Source organism: Dipodomys spectabilis, unplaced genomic scaffold (genome assembly GCF_019054845.1).
Source record: "Dipodomys spectabilis isolate Male_0828 unplaced genomic scaffold, ASM1905484v1 ptg000145l, whole genome shotgun sequence".
NCBI lineage: Eukaryota > Metazoa > Chordata > Mammalia > Rodentia > Heteromyidae > Dipodomys > Dipodomys spectabilis.
The window spans coordinates 26,412,542-26,431,029 of NW_024870822.1; the positions used below are offsets into that span (position 1 = coordinate 26,412,542).

Genomic DNA, 18,488 nt, shown 5'->3' on the forward strand with positions numbered 1-18,488 from the left:
AGTATCTCTCAAAGAACCATGTGTTAAAGTTGGATCTCCAGGGTGGTACTACTGAGAAATAATAGAACCTTTAGTAGATTCTCAGGGACTGTTCTCAGGTTTTTAGAGACATGCCTGTGGAGGATTGTGGGACCCTAGTCTCTTCCTTTCTTCTTACCGATGATGCTAGACCTGAAGACACATGGACACCTGGTGCCAATGAGCAGTTTTATTTTTCAGATAATGTCTTCCATCCCATTACCCAGTTCCTGGGGTCAGCCTCCTACCTATCTGTGCCTCCCATAAAGCAGAGATGGCAAGGGTACATCACTTTGTCCAGCTTAGTTGTTGAAATAAGTTCTCACTAATTTCTTTTTTTTGCCCAAGTAAACATCAAAACACAATTCACACCATCTCCCTTATGAGATGCTGGGATTACAGGCATGTACCTCCACATCCGCCTTTGATATTTTGTTTTTACCATCCTGTTGAGGGTTTCATGGAGAATAAATGATTAGAGCACAAGCGTGGAACTAAGGAAAAGTCAGTAAGATGAATTCTAGCTTAGGTGAGAAATAAAGGTCTAAGCTAGGGTTATAATTAGCAGAGGGGAAGAAGGGGAAAGGTGCGCAAGGCGGAGGATATGCCTGATGAAATGAGGAGGACTAAAATATACTTTCTGGATCTTTAGCTTGACCTGTCTGTGGAGAAAGTTATAAAGCAGGATTTGGGTGGGAAAACCAAAACTGTTTTTTGTACTTGTTAATGGGGGCTTGTGTTAGGTGTGGCAGTGTTTTCAGTACCCTTATGTGCTTCTCTAGCTATAGTAAGGCTATGCAAACACTCAGGCTATCTGATTCTGCATCATATACCTCTAGTATGTGTTTTCGCTACTAGCAGAAAGTAATTACAACACTGAGTACAAATTCAGATTAGAGTCTGAAATTTTCTGAGAGCTATTAATCATGAGAAACAATGCAGAGGATAAAAGGTAGTTAGCTCTTTCTATTACTAGGTTCTGTATACAAAGATTTAACCAGTTATAAAGGAAATATTTTTTAAAAATGAGTCAGTAGCCAGGAACAGGTGGCTCAAGTCTGTAATCCCAGCTACTCAAGAGGCTAAGGTCTGAGGATCACGGTTTGAAGCCACCCCAGGCAGGAATGGCCATGAAGCTTATCTCCAATAAACTTCTCAGAAAATGCTGGAAGTAGTGCTGTGGTTCAAGTCGTAGAGTGCTAGAAAAACTGGAAGTGGCGCTGTGGCTCAAGTGGTAGACTGCTAGCCTTGAGCACAGAGAGGCTCAGGGACAGTGCCCAGGCCCTGAGTTCAATCTCCAGACCCCGTAAAAAAAAAAGACTTACTAAGAAAGGATGCACATTGGTCATGTATAAATATGTCTGGATTCATATAAGAAGCTTTCACATCCACAAATTTGGTATCTTTGGGGTTCTGGAATTACTTCTTTTCAGACCCTATGAGATGACCATGCTTCTATCAGTTTCCTCATTACCGAAACTTCTGTTTTAAAGAAAAAGTCCAAGGCTTGGAGATCCCAGAGCTCCATAGGTTACTTTGAGACCCATCAGTATTGTACTTGACTTCAGATGAGATTCATGTTATTTCTTTTTCAGACTATAGTTTTTTTTCTTTTTTCTTTTTAATTCCCAAAGGGATATCTTAGGGTAGCAAGGTTACAAACATTAACAATGTTGCTTGCTCTAGGGAACAGTCCGATTATATTGGCTCTTAGGACCTCAGATTTGAGGATTTCCTTTAGGAGACTCTGGTTTCTTAGTATATTTGGGGTGGTGTCCTTTAATAGAGAAGCGTTTCTTGGGTTGGGATAGAATATTTGGCAGAGATGATGTCCCAGCCTCAGCATATTAAAAAAACAGGGATGGAGGTGGCCTGTCAGCACAAGGGCTGACAGGCTGCAAGGACCTCGCCTCTCTTCAGATGCTATTTTTCTCCACCATCGCATTAACATCCTGTATTTGCACCTGTCAGTGTTCCAGGTGAGAGCAGGTAAGATGCTGAGGTGGGTCGAATACTTTCAGGGAGTCGTCATCTTGATTCTGCTCATGGAAGAGGAAGGCTTGGCCTTTCCCTCTCTGTACTCTTCTTAACGTGTGACTTCTAGGGACTGGAGGAGCTCTCCATGGGTCTTGTTCTGCGGCTCCTCTGAAGATGGCTAAGCTCTTGCCTGGGTAACAGCATGACTGGCAGTGCTGGAGACACTCTGCCTCTCCCTTGGCACTAAAAGCAAAGCTATCAAATTCTCTTCCATCTCTCACCCTTCCATTGAACTTCTGCCCCTATCATTTGTCTTTACCACAATTAAAAATGACTTTTGCTTGAATAAAAAGGAAGAATACCTGGACCAGACTCACACTTGCAACCCTAACTACTCAAGAGTCTGAGAACTGAGGATCCCAGTTTGAAGCCAGCCTAGGTAGGAAAGTCCATTAAGTTCCTTATGTCCAATTACATATCAAAAAGCCAGAAAAAGACTGTGGCTCAAGAGGTAGAGTGAAAAACCTTGAATAAAAAGCTCAGAGACAGTGTCCAGGCCCCGAGTTCAAGATCCAGGACCGTCACCCCTCCAAAAAAGAAAGAAAGCAAGAATAAAGCTATACAAACTCTTGATCCATTTAGTGGTTGTATCTTAATTTTTTTTAATGGTGGCACTGGACTTTGAACTAAGGGCCCCGTGCTTGCTAGGCAGGCTCTATAACTTTCATTTAGAACACAAAATGTAATATCATATTTTTGTGAACAGGTATGTTTTTGTCTCATATGCATTGTTCAATCTACCCATTTTTGAGAACAGGGGTTTATATTTCTTACGTAATTTTCTGATGGATTGCATTACTGATTTTAAGGGCTCTTCATATGTTAGGAATAATACAAATTTCTCTTAATTTTTTTGGTAAATATCCACAATTAAAATTTTTATGATAATGCTTATTAGATATATTTCAAGGTATACAAAACAATGCTATTGAACTGGGCATGACACACACCCATAATTTCAGCACATGGAAGACTGAGGCTAGAAGGTAAACTGTTCAAGACCAGCTTGACCTATAGAGGGAGACCCTGATTCAAAACAAAAAAGAAAAGAAAACTTACAGCAATAAAAATAATGTTATTGGATACATATAAACAGTAAAAAGGTGAATAAAGTGAAGCAAATTAGAATATGCATCACCTTACCCTTCTTTGTTTGTTGTATGGCAAGAGCAGTTACATTATGCTGATTTAGCATGAATCCCAAACCTGGTGCAATTTAATCCTTGTGACTATGGTGCTCTTCCACTAGTTCTCTAGACTTACTTGTCCTGCATATCAGCTACCTCACATACTCCAACCTACGTCTCCTCATTTCCAGCACTTACTCATTCTAATCCCTGATAGCAAGGGCTTTTATCCTCCATTCTGCTGTGTTTAAGTGCTTTTTGTAGATTCCAATGGATAAGCATAGTCATGCCATCAGGTTTTTTTTCTTTCTTTGTCTTGCTTACTAGCATCATGTCTCCCAGGCTCATCCACACTTTGGCAAAATGGCAGGAGCTCATTCTGTTGGTGTTCTTGAATAATATTCCACTTTACATGGAATGGAGACCCCTGAAACCACCTGATGTCCATCAGTGGCTGGTTAAATGAAGTGTGGTGTTTGTGTCTATTTATGTATATGAATAAACATATGTATATATATATATATTTAAGCACATGTTCCATACATTAGTATGCTACTCAAAATGATTGTGACTGCTCAGTACATATTGTGTTAAGAAAGCTAAAATAATAATATATGTTATAAGAAATAGGATATGTTTCTTCTACTCCCTTCTTTTCTTTTCCACACTCCATTTTGTATTATTAAACCTAATAATACAGATAAAATTTTGAACACATGTGTTAAATTTCCTTTAAAAGTCCTCTGTAATCTAGATGAGAAGTCTAGGGAATTTCTGTAATCATGAGACCTCTATATTATATTTATAAAGCAATGTTCTTCATATATATGCTTCATAATTTTTTTAAGGCGTCTCAAAAATTTCTTAAGTGTACACCTTGCTAACTCAAGCCATTATTCCCTATTAAAAGACTTTTAGTTGTAGCCAGGCACCAGTGGCTCATGCCTAGCTACTCAGGAGGCTGAGATCTGAGGATCACAATTCAAAGCCAGCCTGGGCTGGAAAGTCCGTGAGAATCTTATCTGCAATAAGACACCAGAAAACCAGAAGTGGCGCTGTGGCTTAAGTGGTAGAGCGCTCAGCTTGAGCTGAAGAGCTCAGGGACAGTACCCAGGCCCAGAGTTCAAGCCCCATGATCAACCAAAAAAAAAAAAAAAAGAATTTTAGTTATAATTTCTACTCGATTATTCTCAATATATAATAGCACAAAATGTTTATGAACTCATCATGTTATCATAGGTTAGGGTACACTCTGATGTTTTACAATTTTATTTTATTGTAAAGATGCTATACGAGGGGTTACAGTTACATGAATAAGGTAAGGAGTACATTTCTTTTCAAACATTGTTACCCATTCCCTTGTTTTTCTCCTACTATCCCTTCCTTCCCCGACCTCCCCCAATTCTCTCTCTCCTTGCCTGAAGTTGTAAAGCTCATTTCCAGCATAGTGTCTTGTGAGTATCATTGTTGCAATGGGTTATCCTGTGGGCTCTGATTTTATAAGATGCATAGTCAAGTTCTATCTAAAAAATGTTTGATATTTGTTTTTTTATTGTGAAAATACTGTACAGAGGGGTTACAATTACATGGGCAAGATAATGAGTACATTTCTTATCAAGCATTGTTGCCTCCTCCTTTGTTTCCCCTTGCCATCCCTTTCCATCTCCCCCCCCCCCGACCGTCCACACCCCCCCAACCTCATTCCAAAGTTGTAAAGTTCATTTTTGACATAACATCTTCTACATCTCATTGTTGCAATGGGGCCACCTGTATCCTTATTTAAATAAATTGTTTTTCCCCTTCCCCTCCAGAAAGCACACCAACATCAAATAGAGTGAAAACAGAGGTTATACCGTGGGGTAGGGACATAAAAAGCAACAAAGAAATACCTTATAAATATGTTAGAAACAATTGCAAAAAAGAAAAACCATTTGAGTCCTTATCTTGGGGTTCATTTTGCCTAACATCAACTTATCTGACCGTTTCTGCTTGTCTCAGACATACACTAGTTATTGCAAATAAGGGAAACCATGGGACCTATGTTTCTTTGGGCCTGGCTTACTTCACTTAATACAATTTTTTCCAAGTCTTTCCATTTCCTAACAACTGGGGCAATGTCATTCTTTCTGATGGAGGCATAGAATTCCATTGTGTATATATACCACATTTTCTTTTTTTTTATTGTGAAACTACCATACAGAGGGATTACAATTACATGGGGAAGGTAATGAGTACATTTCTTATCAAGCATTGTTGCCTCCTCCTTTGTTTCCCCTTTCTATCCCTTCCCATCCCTTCCCATCCCCATCCTCAAAAGTTGTAGAGTTTGTTTTTCAACATAACAACTTGTACATTTTATTGTTGCAATGGATCCACCTGTATCCCTATTTAAACTTTTTTTTGCCCTTCCCCTCCACAAATTATACCAACATCAAATACAGTGAAAGCAGGGGTTATACCTGGGAGAGGGACATACAAAGCAACAAAGACATAATCTTATAAATATGTTAGAAACAATTGCATGAAAGAAAAAAAACATTTGAATATGTATCTTAGGGTTCACTTCCCTAACATCAATTTATCTGACCCTTTCTGCTTGACTCAGACATATAATAGTTATTGCAAATAAGGGGAACCATGGGACCTATATTTCTTTGGGCCTGGCTTACTTCACTTAATATAATTTTTTCCAAGCCTTTCCATTTCCTAACAAATGGGGCAATGTCATTCTTTCTGATGGAGGCATAGAATTCCATTGTGTATATATACCACATTTTCTTGATCCATTCATCTACTGAGGGGCATCTGGGTTGGGTCCATATCTTAGCTATGGTAAATAATGCTGCAACAAACATAGTTGTGCTGGTAGCTTTAGTGTGGTCTTGTTTGTGATCATTTGGGTAAATGCCCAAAAGTGGGATTGCTGGGTCATAGGGGATTTTGTTCTCTTAATACTTTCTATTGCCTGTTGATTGCCTCTTCTCAGAGTGTTGAAAATTATCTGTGAAAAACGTGCTTGACAGTGATATTTGTGTCCATTGACAATTCTGCCAGTGGACTAATTCTAAAGCCCTAGTGATGGAGAAAGGACATGGGCTTGTCTCCAAAGTGTGGATGTGAGAGATAAGCAGGAAAGTTAGCAAGACTTCAACTTTCTCTACAAGCCACACTTAAGAAAGGAGGCAAATCACAGCACATGTGTTGATGGAGGAAAGCTTACAGCAACCAACTTGAGAATATTTCTGAGTCTTTCCTTAATCTTCTGTACAATAGGAAGAATAATAGATGTCTCCTATGGACTTAAACTAAGAATAAGACTGGATGCAAAGAAACTACCAAAAGTGACTAATACCAGGAGATGCCCAAGAGGTAGTAATTAGAATTATTACTGTCCAAGGAGATAAACGTGTGAAGATAGAGGATATTTGAAGGATGTTACTGTTACTACTAAAAAAGCAGCTGTTTCAACTACAGTGAGAAAGAGCCCTCTATATGCTGAAAATAAATGAGTTTTTACAAGGGATAGGATCCCGATATTCTACTTCATCTTTAACCTTAATTTCCATTTAGTCTCATCATGATCTTTAAGATTATTTTGAAAATATAATGAGAAAATAGTTTTTATAAATGTTATCATACAGTTTCCCACATGCCATTTAACTGGATAAATGTCATATCAATTTATATGATTCATAAAACTATATGAAGGGAAAGATGCACTGTAAGTGGCACTATATTACCGTCATGACAAATAAGCGTGACATGTTCAACTCAACATGGGGCAATTCAGAATGACTCCTTCCCATTAGAGCTACAAAATAAAATTCAAGGATTAAAATAGACTTAGCTTCAGTTGGTAGAACTGCTGAGCAAAGAAAACTGAACATTTTGTTAAAGGATAACAATCAATAAATTCTTTTTGGATCCTGATATTACAATATCTAGATCCATGGTTTTAAAAACACTAATGCATTTTTTATTGCTGTTGTATAAACAGGATCCACCATTCATGGGACAGGAGAACCAATCCTCTGTGACAGAGTTTGTCTTCCTAGGCCTCTCACAGGACGCACAGACACAAGTCCTGCTCTTCTTCCTCTTCCTGGCCATCTACCTGCTCACCGTGCTTGGAAACCTGCTGATCATCGTGCTCATTCACATTGACTCCAGACTCCACACACCCATGTACTTTTTCCTTAGAAACCTCTCCTTTGCTGACCTCTGTTTTTCTACTACCACAGTCCCACAGGTGCTTGTCCACTTCTTAGCAAAGGAGAAAACCATTTCCTTTGTTGGATGTGCAACACAAATAGTAGTCTTACTTCTGGTTGGCTGTACAGAGTGTGCACTGCTGGCAGTGATGTCCTATGACCGCTATGTAGCTGTCTGCAAGCCCCTGCACTACTCCACCATCATGACACAGGGGCTATGTGTCCAGCTTGCCATAGTGTCCTGGGCCAGTGGAGCATTTGTGTCCATGGTAGACACTACATTCACCCTGCATCTTCCCTACCGAGGAAATCACATCATCAACCACTTTTTCTGTGAGCCTCCTGCCCTCCTGAAGCTGGCCTCAGCAGACACTTACAGCACAGAGATGGCCATCTTTGCCATGGGGGTGGTAATCCTGCTAGCTCCTGTCTCCCTCATCCTGGTCTCCTACTGGAACATCATCTCCACCGTGATCCACATGCAGTCCGGGGAGGGCAGGCTGAAGGTTTTCTCCACCTGTGGTTCTCATCTCATTGTTGTTATTCTCTTCTATGGCTCAGCGATATTTGCCTACATGAGGCCCAACTCCAAAATAATGAGTGAGAGGGATAAAACGATCTCTGTGTTCTACTCAGCAGTGACACCCATGCTGAATCCCATCATTTATAGCCTGAGGAACAAGGATGTCAAGGGGGCCTTCAGGAGAGTGATGGCAAAATAATTTGTATTACATGGTGGCGTTGGATTCCATTGTCATCCCATCCAGCTATTTTTTCTTCCTTATATTTTCCTATATCCATTCTCTTATCAGATCAACAAATTTCCTAGGCAAAGAAGAACAATTGGGGAGATTCCAAAAATGTCAAACTAAATAATGGGTAAATAAGGAAAGAGATTCAAGGAGGAGAAAAGAGAGGAAAAAATGGAGTAAGAAGGGAAAAGGAGGGAAAAGATTGGAGGACATAGGGAGAGGGAGAGAGGTATAGAGGAAGGTAAGGAAAGAAGGAAAACAAATAATTCTCACTTATCTCTTAATAGTATCTAAAGAGGTTAGAACTTCATGTCAAAATACAGAATCAATAAACAAGAAACTACCACCAAAGCATTAGCATATATCTCAAGCAATAGATTTCTTTGACAAATAGCTTTGATCACATGTTGTATATTCCAGATACTTTCATAATGTCTAAGATAAAAAATAACATGGTGCTTTATGGACTTTAATCTCCAAATTAGTAGCATCTGCCATTGAAAAGAGTACGTTTTAGAAATACTGAATGGTAGAATTTTGCTAAAAGTGTGTGAAGTTAAGCAAATAGCTGTTAGGCCAATAAAGTAAGGTCTTGATTGAGAAGTGAGTCTGTAGTACTAAATCTGTCACATGGAATGGTGAGATAAACTGAATTAAACTTGCTTAATGGTAGATGCTGATGTTCTGACTGTACAGAATTCTATATAAATGTTAATTCCCTCAATTTATGCCTTCAAGAATATATGCATATCAACACATCGTACAATGCACAATGAATATATACACAATTTTATTTTTCAATTAAAACAATTAGAAATGGCAAAATATGCCAAGGCTTTAGACCTTCTGAGTCCTTTGTTTGACTTCTGTATAATAGCCCTTTGACTTAATATTTCCCTTCTATTACTGGACAAAAGTTTTCTTTCCAGTTTTCATCTTGTGAATGGAGCTCGTACATTTTTACAAGTGTAAAACCTTTTGTCACGGTTTAGCTGCTTAGTGTCCCCAAAAGGACTATGTGTTAAATAAAGATTGGCACCCCAAGGTGGTGTTATGGTAGAATAATAGAATCTTCATCACCTGGAGTCGTGTAGCAGGTCCTCAAATCTTTGAGGGTGTGCCTATAGGAGGACCTTGGGACCTCGTCTGCCTCTCTCTCTCCTCCCTCTCTTTCCCTCTCCTACCCCCTACAATGATTCTAGATTGGAAGAATCTTGGACACATGGCCCTGATGAGCATTTTGTGTTGTTTTGTTTTGATCCAATGAGCTCTTTTTTCAGCCAGCCTCTCCACCTGAGGGCCAAAGCTTCATTGCACTAGAACATCCAAACTATCCTGTTCTGTTTACAAGTGAATTGTTTCCAGGTATTTCATTATCATGATGGATAGGTAATGAATACCACTTTGTATTTGTGGCTTTTGTTAGAAAAAATAAAGAGATACGTATCTTCTCTTGTGCTTCTACAGTATTTTCTGGGCTGTATCATTTTCACAGTCAAGAAGTGAACACTTATTTTTAATTTTCTGAAAGGTGAGGGTGAAGAGTTATGACTACTCCAGCAGCATCTTTGAGCACTTACTGGAGAAAGAGTGAGCAAAGGAAAACTGAAGAATGTGAAGGGAAGAGATGGGTAGGAGAAGAGAGAAGAGCTGGGAGAAAAATGTACAATGACAGCTGCAGCTGGAGCAATGTCATTACCCTCAGCTGGATTTGGTTGAGTTTTCTGTTCACAGAATATAGGTGCACAGACATGCATATGAATACATGAATGAAAGAAGCTAGGGATGAGACACAAAAAAGTACTGATCCATTAGGTTAATGCTGGATGCTCACTGAAGATCAGAGCTAAAAGATCTGATGTTAGCAGAAGTTCGAGGTAAATTTCCAGCAAGCACTAGTCTAGACAGAAAGAAAAATAAGGAGTTGTAGCATAGCAGGCCAAACAGAAACCATGATTTCTTTTCTATTTCAGGCAGGAGGTTGGACAAGGCAGCCTTCTCCTTGCTTCAGTTGCTGAAACCATGAAACCATCTATTTAGCGAGAGAGCTTGGTAGCCAGATCATGTGGCTCAGAACAAATCCTCAGGTCCAAGAGCCAATTTAGTGTGTGATGCAGGAAGAAATGTCAGGCCAGGGAACCAGCCCTGGAGGACTCATTAGAATGCCATTTCCAGAAGAAGCCATTTCAGGGGAAGCCATGTCAACTGAGAGGATACTGCTGAAAATCCCCAAGGATAATGTTGGGGCTCTCTGTGTCCTCGGAGACAGTGTGATGGGGCCATGATGTGTATTGTTTGAGAACTTCTGCCAGTACCTCTTTCCCCAAGTCCCTACCTGGCTCATCTGGACTCCAGCTGGGACCATGTATGTCTGAGTATATAGACAGACAGTCAGAACCACTGTAAAGGACTTTCTCACAAGGAGACTGGGTGAATGGTTTTAAGGAATCAGCTCCTGGCTTCCCTAACATCCTGCCTGGATTTTCACCTGAGTATCTTCCTTCCCCCAGCCCCAACCACTCCCTTTCTTCATGAAAACTGGCCATGGCGGTAACTGGAGGAACTTTGATCACTGATCCGAGTGATGTCTACACCCCACCCTGCTGCAAGAATTTTCTTCTCTTTCCTCAGCATTTTGAACCTCCTCATTTCCCCAATGAATCCCAGGGCAAGCAGTACGGTAGGGAAGCCATGTTTTGTGCTGTTTTCCATTTGGAGATTAAGGTTCTTTCTCTGTTTCACAATAATGACTGTTCTTCTAAGACTGAGAGATTTGAGCAACAGAACCAAAAACTCCTGGTTTGCTCTCAGGTTAAGTTCCTCAAGCTTCATAGCTGACCCAGTCTCAACTGTACTCTAGAAACTTGGTGAAATTACCCACATTGTACATGTGGAGATACCATTCAGGGCCACCGGCCAGACCCCAGTCCCTAGAATTTCTGATGCTGGCTTTCTAATTTAAAAGAAAAATGCACTATTACATTTGTTCTGGGCTCTAATAGTCTAATGTGAAACCCCAAATGAATAGTGCCAAAAAAGTGGACTATCCAATCAAGTTCCTCAACTGCTGAAACCTGAAACACCTCAGAAAAGCCAAATGAAGCTAAATGTAGTGGTACACATTTTTAATCCAAGTACCTGGGAAGTTGAGGCTGGAAATTAAGACTTCAAGGCCAGCCTTGAACTGTCTCAACACTGCTTTCCCCAAAAGGATCATTGAAATTGATTAAATATTTTACCCTATGGGACAATGACACAGAGAACAAAACTTACAAAATGTATTTACAGTTGTGTGTCAGTGTCTCACGCTTAAAATCCTAGCTACATAGAAGGCTGAGATCTGAGGATTGTGGTGTGAAGCCAACCTAGGCAGGAAAGTCTATGAGACTCTCATCTCCAATAAACTACCCAGAAAAGGCAGGAAGTGGTGTGGTGGCTCAAATGGGAGAGTGTTAGCCTTAAGCAAAAGCTCAGAGACAGTGTCCAGACCCTGAGTTCAAGCCCTAGGACGAGCAAAAATTAAAAAGAGTATTTTTCAAATAGTTAGCTGTTCTCCTTAATTGAATGATTTTTTTTACAAAGTAAAACAATACAAAAATTATCTTCCATTCACTTCAGCTGACTTCTCTAAGTTGGGGAATCCATACAAGCACCCACACGCATCGCCTACAGTTATCTAGGAAGGCTACTTCCTATGTTGGCACAGTGATAGCATTCTGCCCTTCACCCTAAAGGACATTGGGAGATGTCAGTTGATAGGAAGGAAGGGAAAGCAAGAGTCTAGAAATGGAGTTGGCAGCTAAATAGGGTCTAGTGTTTAGTTTCGACCACTTCTATCTTCTCTTTTTTAAAGATGAACGTATTTTTATTGCACTGTGTTCAAGATTTCAGAACAAGGATTCATATATATGTATATTATTTATTATTTTATGTTTTATTGTCAATATGTTGTACAGAGGGTTTACAGTTACATAAGTAAGATAATAAGTACATTTCTTGTCAAAATATCTTCTTTTCTCCTCTTGAAAACTGTTCAGATCATGGCACAGAGACCTGTAGTAATGAGGCTTGAATAGTAAAGTATCTGACTAGCAATTACAAAACCTAGTGCTACCAAAAAAGCACAAGAAAAAGGGATATGGAAGAATGTATGTTCACCTAATTTTCTTTCCTTTTCCTCTGTCCGTCTTAAATCAATAGAAGAAAATTTCAAGTTTCATATTTACCAAAAACAATGGCCAGATTGGTTTTGAACTTGCCTTTGCTCAAAAAGTAGAGAACATCTTCCAGTCACTGTTTCTCAGGTTAGACCTATAGATTTGATTTCATGGAATGAGAGAAAGATCTCAGGTGACAACTGAAAAAGAGATGTGATTTTTAAAAGGCATTCAAAAATGCTTCTTGAGTGGAGTTCCTTGAGCAAAAATACAAGACAACCTTGTACTGTATTTCATTGTCATGAACTCCACAATGCCATCCACTATTTTTCTCATACATGAACCCCAAACTCTATTCACCCTCAACTTTCACCTTATAGACACTTACTGAATGAATCCTTCCCTGAAATCATACATGAATGGTCTCAAAACCTTTCACATTTTTATTCACACATTAATTTTCAGTACTAATGAAGGGATTTGTGTGATGAATTTTCACATATGTACAATTACCCTAGCTAGAACCAAGTATAGTATCAGATACATTGTAGGTGCTCAGTAAATGCTGATTAAGTGAATAAAACAGAGCTAATATATGGGCTTTCCCTGTCAGGTATTTATGAATCTACTACTTAAAGATCCCAACTCTGGAATAACCAGGATAGTGACATCAATAGAAGAAAAGTAGAATAGGAATACATATACAAAGGAAGATGGGGAATTTACTAGCAATGTTTCCTCATCTCTTTCAGAGTTTCTCTAAAGTCTTCCACCAAATTGTGAATAATTTGCAATGTAAAAAATAGATAAGCGCATGCACACATCTGTGTGACTTTCCTCCTCAATCAATTTCAACCAGTGCTACTACAATCAGCAGGACAGCTTCCTTCTTGTATTGCTAAGATTTGTGAAGCAAGCTAATCATCCCTCATAATCAGAATATTACAGTGAATCCCAGGTAGTAGCTACAAGCCTTGTCTACAATGTCTGCTTTATGGATATTACACATACTAACAGAAACAGACACCATGCCTCCATGAATCCCACCTGTATCCTTCTTGCCTTCTTCTGAGTAAATATTTAATCACTAGCTTCAAAGAGGCAAATAACATTTGTACTGTTGCTATATTTACTCATGCATTTAATTCAGCCCTGGATTCCTTTTCTTTCCAGCAGACAAGCAGTGTGGCCATCAAGGAGAGGAATACTTTTGAAGACTATAGAGTTCCAATGGCCCAAGAGCCCAGAACAGCTTCTATTGCCAAACAATCAACACTGAGACTTCAAAGTAAAGATATACCTCAGAGGAAAGTAGAAAAAGAATAATTTTTACTGAATAAGATATGTAAAATGAATTTTAATCCCTAGTAGACTTTTAAGCAAAAAATAGCTAGATTTTAAACCAATGTTCAATGTATTTCTTTATTATAAAATAAGAGATGTTTTCCTTTATGAACAAAATTCTTTGCCTGTCTTTCTTGTCTTTGATGCTTTATATGAAAGATATTCTTAATAGTAATTCTCAACATGTTCGCTATATATGTAGTTGATGGATCTTCATAATACAATGAAAATATTCAAATGTTAAAAATAACAGAAAAGAAACGATTCTGGATTCTGGATAAGTTCCAAAATCCCTTTCTCCATCCCCATTTGTTAGGACAATCCAAAAATAGGCTAGAAAAATAGGCTAGAACCTCTTTAGAAGAGGTTCTAGACGCATTCCATTTCTAGGCAACTAAAGAGAGCACACAGAATGGAGGTCTGGAACTCTACCTTGAGTAGCAGCTTCATCTTGGTGGGCATTCTGAATGACAGCAGGTTTCCTGAACTGCTCTGTGCCACAATCACAGTGCTGTACATGCTGGCCCTGACCAGCAATGGGCTGCTGCTCCTGCTCATCACAATGGACGTGAGGCTCCACATGCCCATGTACCTCCTGCTTAGGCAGCTCTCTCTCATTGATCTCCTTTTCACAACAGCTGTCACGCCCAAAGTCATCATGGATTTTCTCCTTGGAGATAACACCATCTCTTTTGGAGGCTGTGCCCTGCAGATGTTCCTGGCACTGACAATGGGTAGTGCAGAGGACCTGCTTCTAGCGTTTATGGCTTATGACAGGTACGTGGCCATTTGTCATCCTCTCAAGTATACGATCTTCATGAGGCCACGGATCTGCTGGCTCGTGGTGACCACATCCTGGATCCTGGCATCCCTGAGTTCCCTAGGACATACCATCTACACCATGCATTTTCCTTTCTGCATGTCCTTGGAAATCAGACACCTGCTCTGTGAGATCCCCCCTCTGCTGAAGTTGGCCTGTGCAGACACCTTCACCTATGAACTCTTGGTGTATGTTACAGGGGTGACTTTCCTCTTGCTCCCCCTTTCTGCCATTGTCACCTCCTACACACTGATTCTCTTCAATGTGCTCCACATGCCTTCCAATGAGGGGAGGAAGAAGGCCCTTGTCACCTGCTCCTCCCACCTGACTGTGGTTGGGATGTTTTACGGTGCTGCCACGTTCATGTATGTCCTGCCCAGTTCCTTCCATAATCCCAGACAAGACAACATCATCTCTGTGTTCTACACAATTGTCACTCCAGCTCTGAACCCCCTCATCTACAGTTTGAGAAATAAGGAGGTCATGAGGGCCTTGAGGAGGGTCTTTGGAAAATACATCCTGCCTTCACATTCCAGCAATTAGAACTTACCTGTCACTATTCCTTTCCCTCATCAAATTGCTATACTAACCTACTTTTTAGTAATAGATTCTGTGATGGTCTATATACATTTTAAACTCTTTATCTTCTACTGTGTAGTTAGTATGTACAAAGACATGACATTGAAGTCATGTGGCACACATTACTCTGTCTTGGGAATTTCCACATTAAAAAAGGACTGGAAGAAAATGGTTGAATAGATATCTGAGGTTTACTATGCTGTGAGGAATCATGGACATTACCAAGTTGATAGGACCGGGGATTAAATTTCTACTTCACTTTTACATATTGGAGAGAAATAGTAGGTGTTTTAGACTAGGCAAAAAGTAATAGCATTGACCTTCAGCAGTCTGCTCCCTTTTGATTGTATTCTTAAAATATTAATAAAGGAGACGTTCCACAAAAGATGTATTGGACTCATTGCTTATTTAAAAGAAAGATAGCTTTGTTCTGGGTGCCAATGGCTCACACCTATAATAAGGCTGAGATTTGAGTTTCATGGTTCAAAGCTAGCCCAGGCAGGAAAGTCTGTAAGACACTTATCTCCAATTAAAGGTTTAGTTTGTTTGTTTTCTTTTAAAATTATTATTGCAAAGGTGATATACAAAGGAGTTACAGTTACATGGATCAGGTAATGGCTACAATTCTTTTTGAACTATGTCTCTTTTTCCTTCATACTCTCCTAGTTTTTCTCTCCCATCCCCACCCACAAGATGTACAGTTCATTTTCCACATAGTGTCTCATAAATACCACTGTAATATTTGTTCACTCTTTGTTCCATCTTTTCCGTTCCCTCATTATCTCCCCAAATACAAAAAATAACAAATAAGGCAAAATGAAAAATAAAAACAGTACAAAAGTTTTGAATGGTGTACGAGGTTTGCTCTCTTGTTACCAACTGAAGAGTAGATTCATTGGCATTTTGATTCCCATAGAGCGAATAATAGTTACTCTTTGGGACTAAGGAAACACCCATGGCATCTAATCTTAAAAAACTGCTCCCTTTCTTTTGGATTTTACATAAATAAAAAGAAGGACTTACCAAAGCTACATTAGGCTTCATAGTATTAGGAAAATCTTACTAGTGGGGAAGAATAATAGGTGGTTGTGTTTACATTCTATGCTGAGGAGAAATTCACATTGATAGCACAATGACCAATACATTTGCAGACTAGAAAGGGCTGAAGAAATTCAATCTGGCAACTCTGTTTTAAAACTGTCAGAGTCCTTTTAAAATATGTATGATTAAGACATAAAATAAAGACAGTAGAATTAAATGTACACAGAGAGCAGAGGTATAATAACGTGGAGAGAAATCAACTGCTCTTGTGGTTTGAATTTTTTCAAATGTGATTTTATAGCACACAGATGTGTTTTGATACTAGTTGCTGGGAAGAAACATGGAAATATGTTTATGTCTATGTGAATAGAAAAGGAAGCACAGAAAATATGATTTACTTTGAATATGCTTTTATAACTACATTATTAATATGCAGGAGAGACTGAAAACATTCAGTGAGAACCTTCTGGGTGCAGAAGCTACTGGGTCTTATGTTGGAATCTGCTTGGGAAAACCCAGAATTTAGGTTCTTAAGTCATTTTTAAATTGTTCTATGTGTAAAACTAAGCTAAACTAGCTAAAGTTCATTAAACCAAGAGTCTTAAAAGTTCATGAAATATGGTGGGAGTAGTGCCTCAGGCTTGTAATCCTAGCTAGTCGGGAGCTTGAAATCCAAGGATTGAGGTTCGAAGTCAACCCAGGCAGGAAAGTCTGTGAAACTCTTAGCTCTACTAAGCTACTAAAAAGTCAGAAAGGGAGACATGCCTCAATTGGTAGAGCCTTGAACAACAACAAAAACAAACAAACAAACAAAACAGGAAAGCTCAGAGACAGTACGTAGACCCTGAATTCAAACCCCAGGACTGGCATGAAATGAAAGAGTGGAAGAAAGAAAGAGAGAAAAAAGGAAAGAGAAAGAAAGAAAGAAAAAAGAGTGAAGAAAGAAGGAAGGAAGGAAGGAAGGAAGGAAAGAAGGAAGGAAGGAAGGAAAGAAGGAAGGAAGGAAGGAAGGGAGGAAGGAAGGAAGGAAAAGGATAAAATGTGACTGCCTAAAAAGAAGCAAACATTGCTTTAAGTTTTCCCTTTATTTTTGAGTGATGATTTGACTCATTTTCTTGTTTAGTATTTGGTGGCTCTTCTTTCCTTATTATGATGTGACTGTGTAGAGTATTGATAGTGGGAGAGGGCCTGAGTACCTAGGTTTGAATCTCTATCGGTCCTTTCTCATCTCAGCATCCTTGAATACTGTGTTCCATTTTTGTACCACAGTTGTCTCATCTGATAGAAGTATTGATAAATAGAAACTTATCTCATGAGATAACGAATGTTAAGCATTTAGACCAATACAGGTGAATGGTACTACACTTATATTGTCTTTTATATTTATGAAGAGAAAAGTGTCTTCAAAATCCTAATCAATTTTTTTTCTTTTTAGAAAGACACTTGTATACCATATTTTCTTGATCCATTCATCTACTGAGGGGCATCTGGGTTGGTTCCATATCTTAGCTATGGTAAATAATGCTGTAATAAACATAGTTGTACTGGTAGCTTTAGTGTGGTCTTGTTTGTAAACATTTGGGTAAATGTCCAAAAGTGGGATTGCTGGGTCATAGGGGAGCTCTATGTGGAGTCTTTTGAGGAATCTCCATACTACTACTTCCAAAGTGGTTGAACAAGTTTACACTCCCACCAACAATGCAGTAAAGTTCCTTTCTGTCTACATCCCCTCCAGCATCTGTTGTTTTTAGAGTTCTTGATTTTAGCCATTCTAACTGGAGTGAGGTGGTATCTCAATGCTGTTTTGATTTGCATTTCTTTTATGGCTAGGGAGGTTGAACATTTCTTCATGTGTCTATTGGCCATCCTTCTTTCCTCTTCAGAGAAGTTTCTCTTTAAGTCTTTAGCCCACTTATTTATTTGGCAGTTGTTTCTTTGAGAATTTGTTACTGGGAATTTAATTTTTTGAGTTCCAAGTATATTTTAGATATGAGACCCTTGTCCGTTGTATGGCTACTGAAGATCTTCTCCCAATCTGTAGGCTTTCTATTGGATCAAAAAATGTGGTATATATACACAATGGAAGTCTATGCCTCCATCAGAAAGAATGACATTGCCCCATTTGTTAGGAAGTGGAAAGACTTGGAAAAACTTATATTAAGTGAAGTAAGCCAGGCCCAAAGAAACATAGGTCCCATGGTTTCCCTTATTTGCAATATCTAGTATATGTCTAAGTCAAGCAGAAAAGGTCAGATAAGGTGATGTTAGGGAAATGAACCCTAAGATATGTATTCAAATTGAACCCTAAGATATGTATTCAAATGTTTTTTTTCATGCGATTGTTTCTAACACATTTATAAGATTATTTCTTTGTTGCTTTGAATGTCCCTCCCCCACAGTAT

At 39.0% G+C, this 18,488-nt stretch overlaps 2 protein-coding genes across 2 annotated transcripts; both read left to right on the forward strand.

Moving 5' to 3' along the window:
• The first annotated feature begins 7,191 nt into the window (after nucleotides 1-7,191).
• On the forward strand, nucleotides 7,192-8,115 carry LOC122117814 (olfactory receptor 2D3-like). Its single transcript, XM_042691665.1, has one exon. The coding sequence runs from the start codon at nucleotides 7,192-7,194 to the stop codon at nucleotides 8,113-8,115; it is 924 nt and encodes a 307-aa protein (XP_042547599.1).
• Nucleotides 8,116-14,058: 5,943 nt separating this feature from the next.
• On the forward strand, nucleotides 14,059-15,009 carry LOC122117908 (olfactory receptor 2AG2-like). The gene has a single exon (XM_042691776.1). It carries the CDS (start codon nucleotides 14,059-14,061, stop codon nucleotides 15,007-15,009), a length of 951 nt encoding a protein of 316 aa, XP_042547710.1.
• Nucleotides 15,010-18,488: the final 3,479 nt, after the last annotated feature.

Coding starts and splice junctions, on each gene's coding strand:
- LOC122117814 (XM_042691665.1), top strand. CDS start 7,192: ATGGGACAGGAGAACCAATCCTCTGTGACAGAGTTTGTCTTCCTAGGC.
- LOC122117908 (XM_042691776.1), top strand. CDS start 14,059: ATGGAGGTCTGGAACTCTACCTTGAGTAGCAGCTTCATCTTGGTGGGC.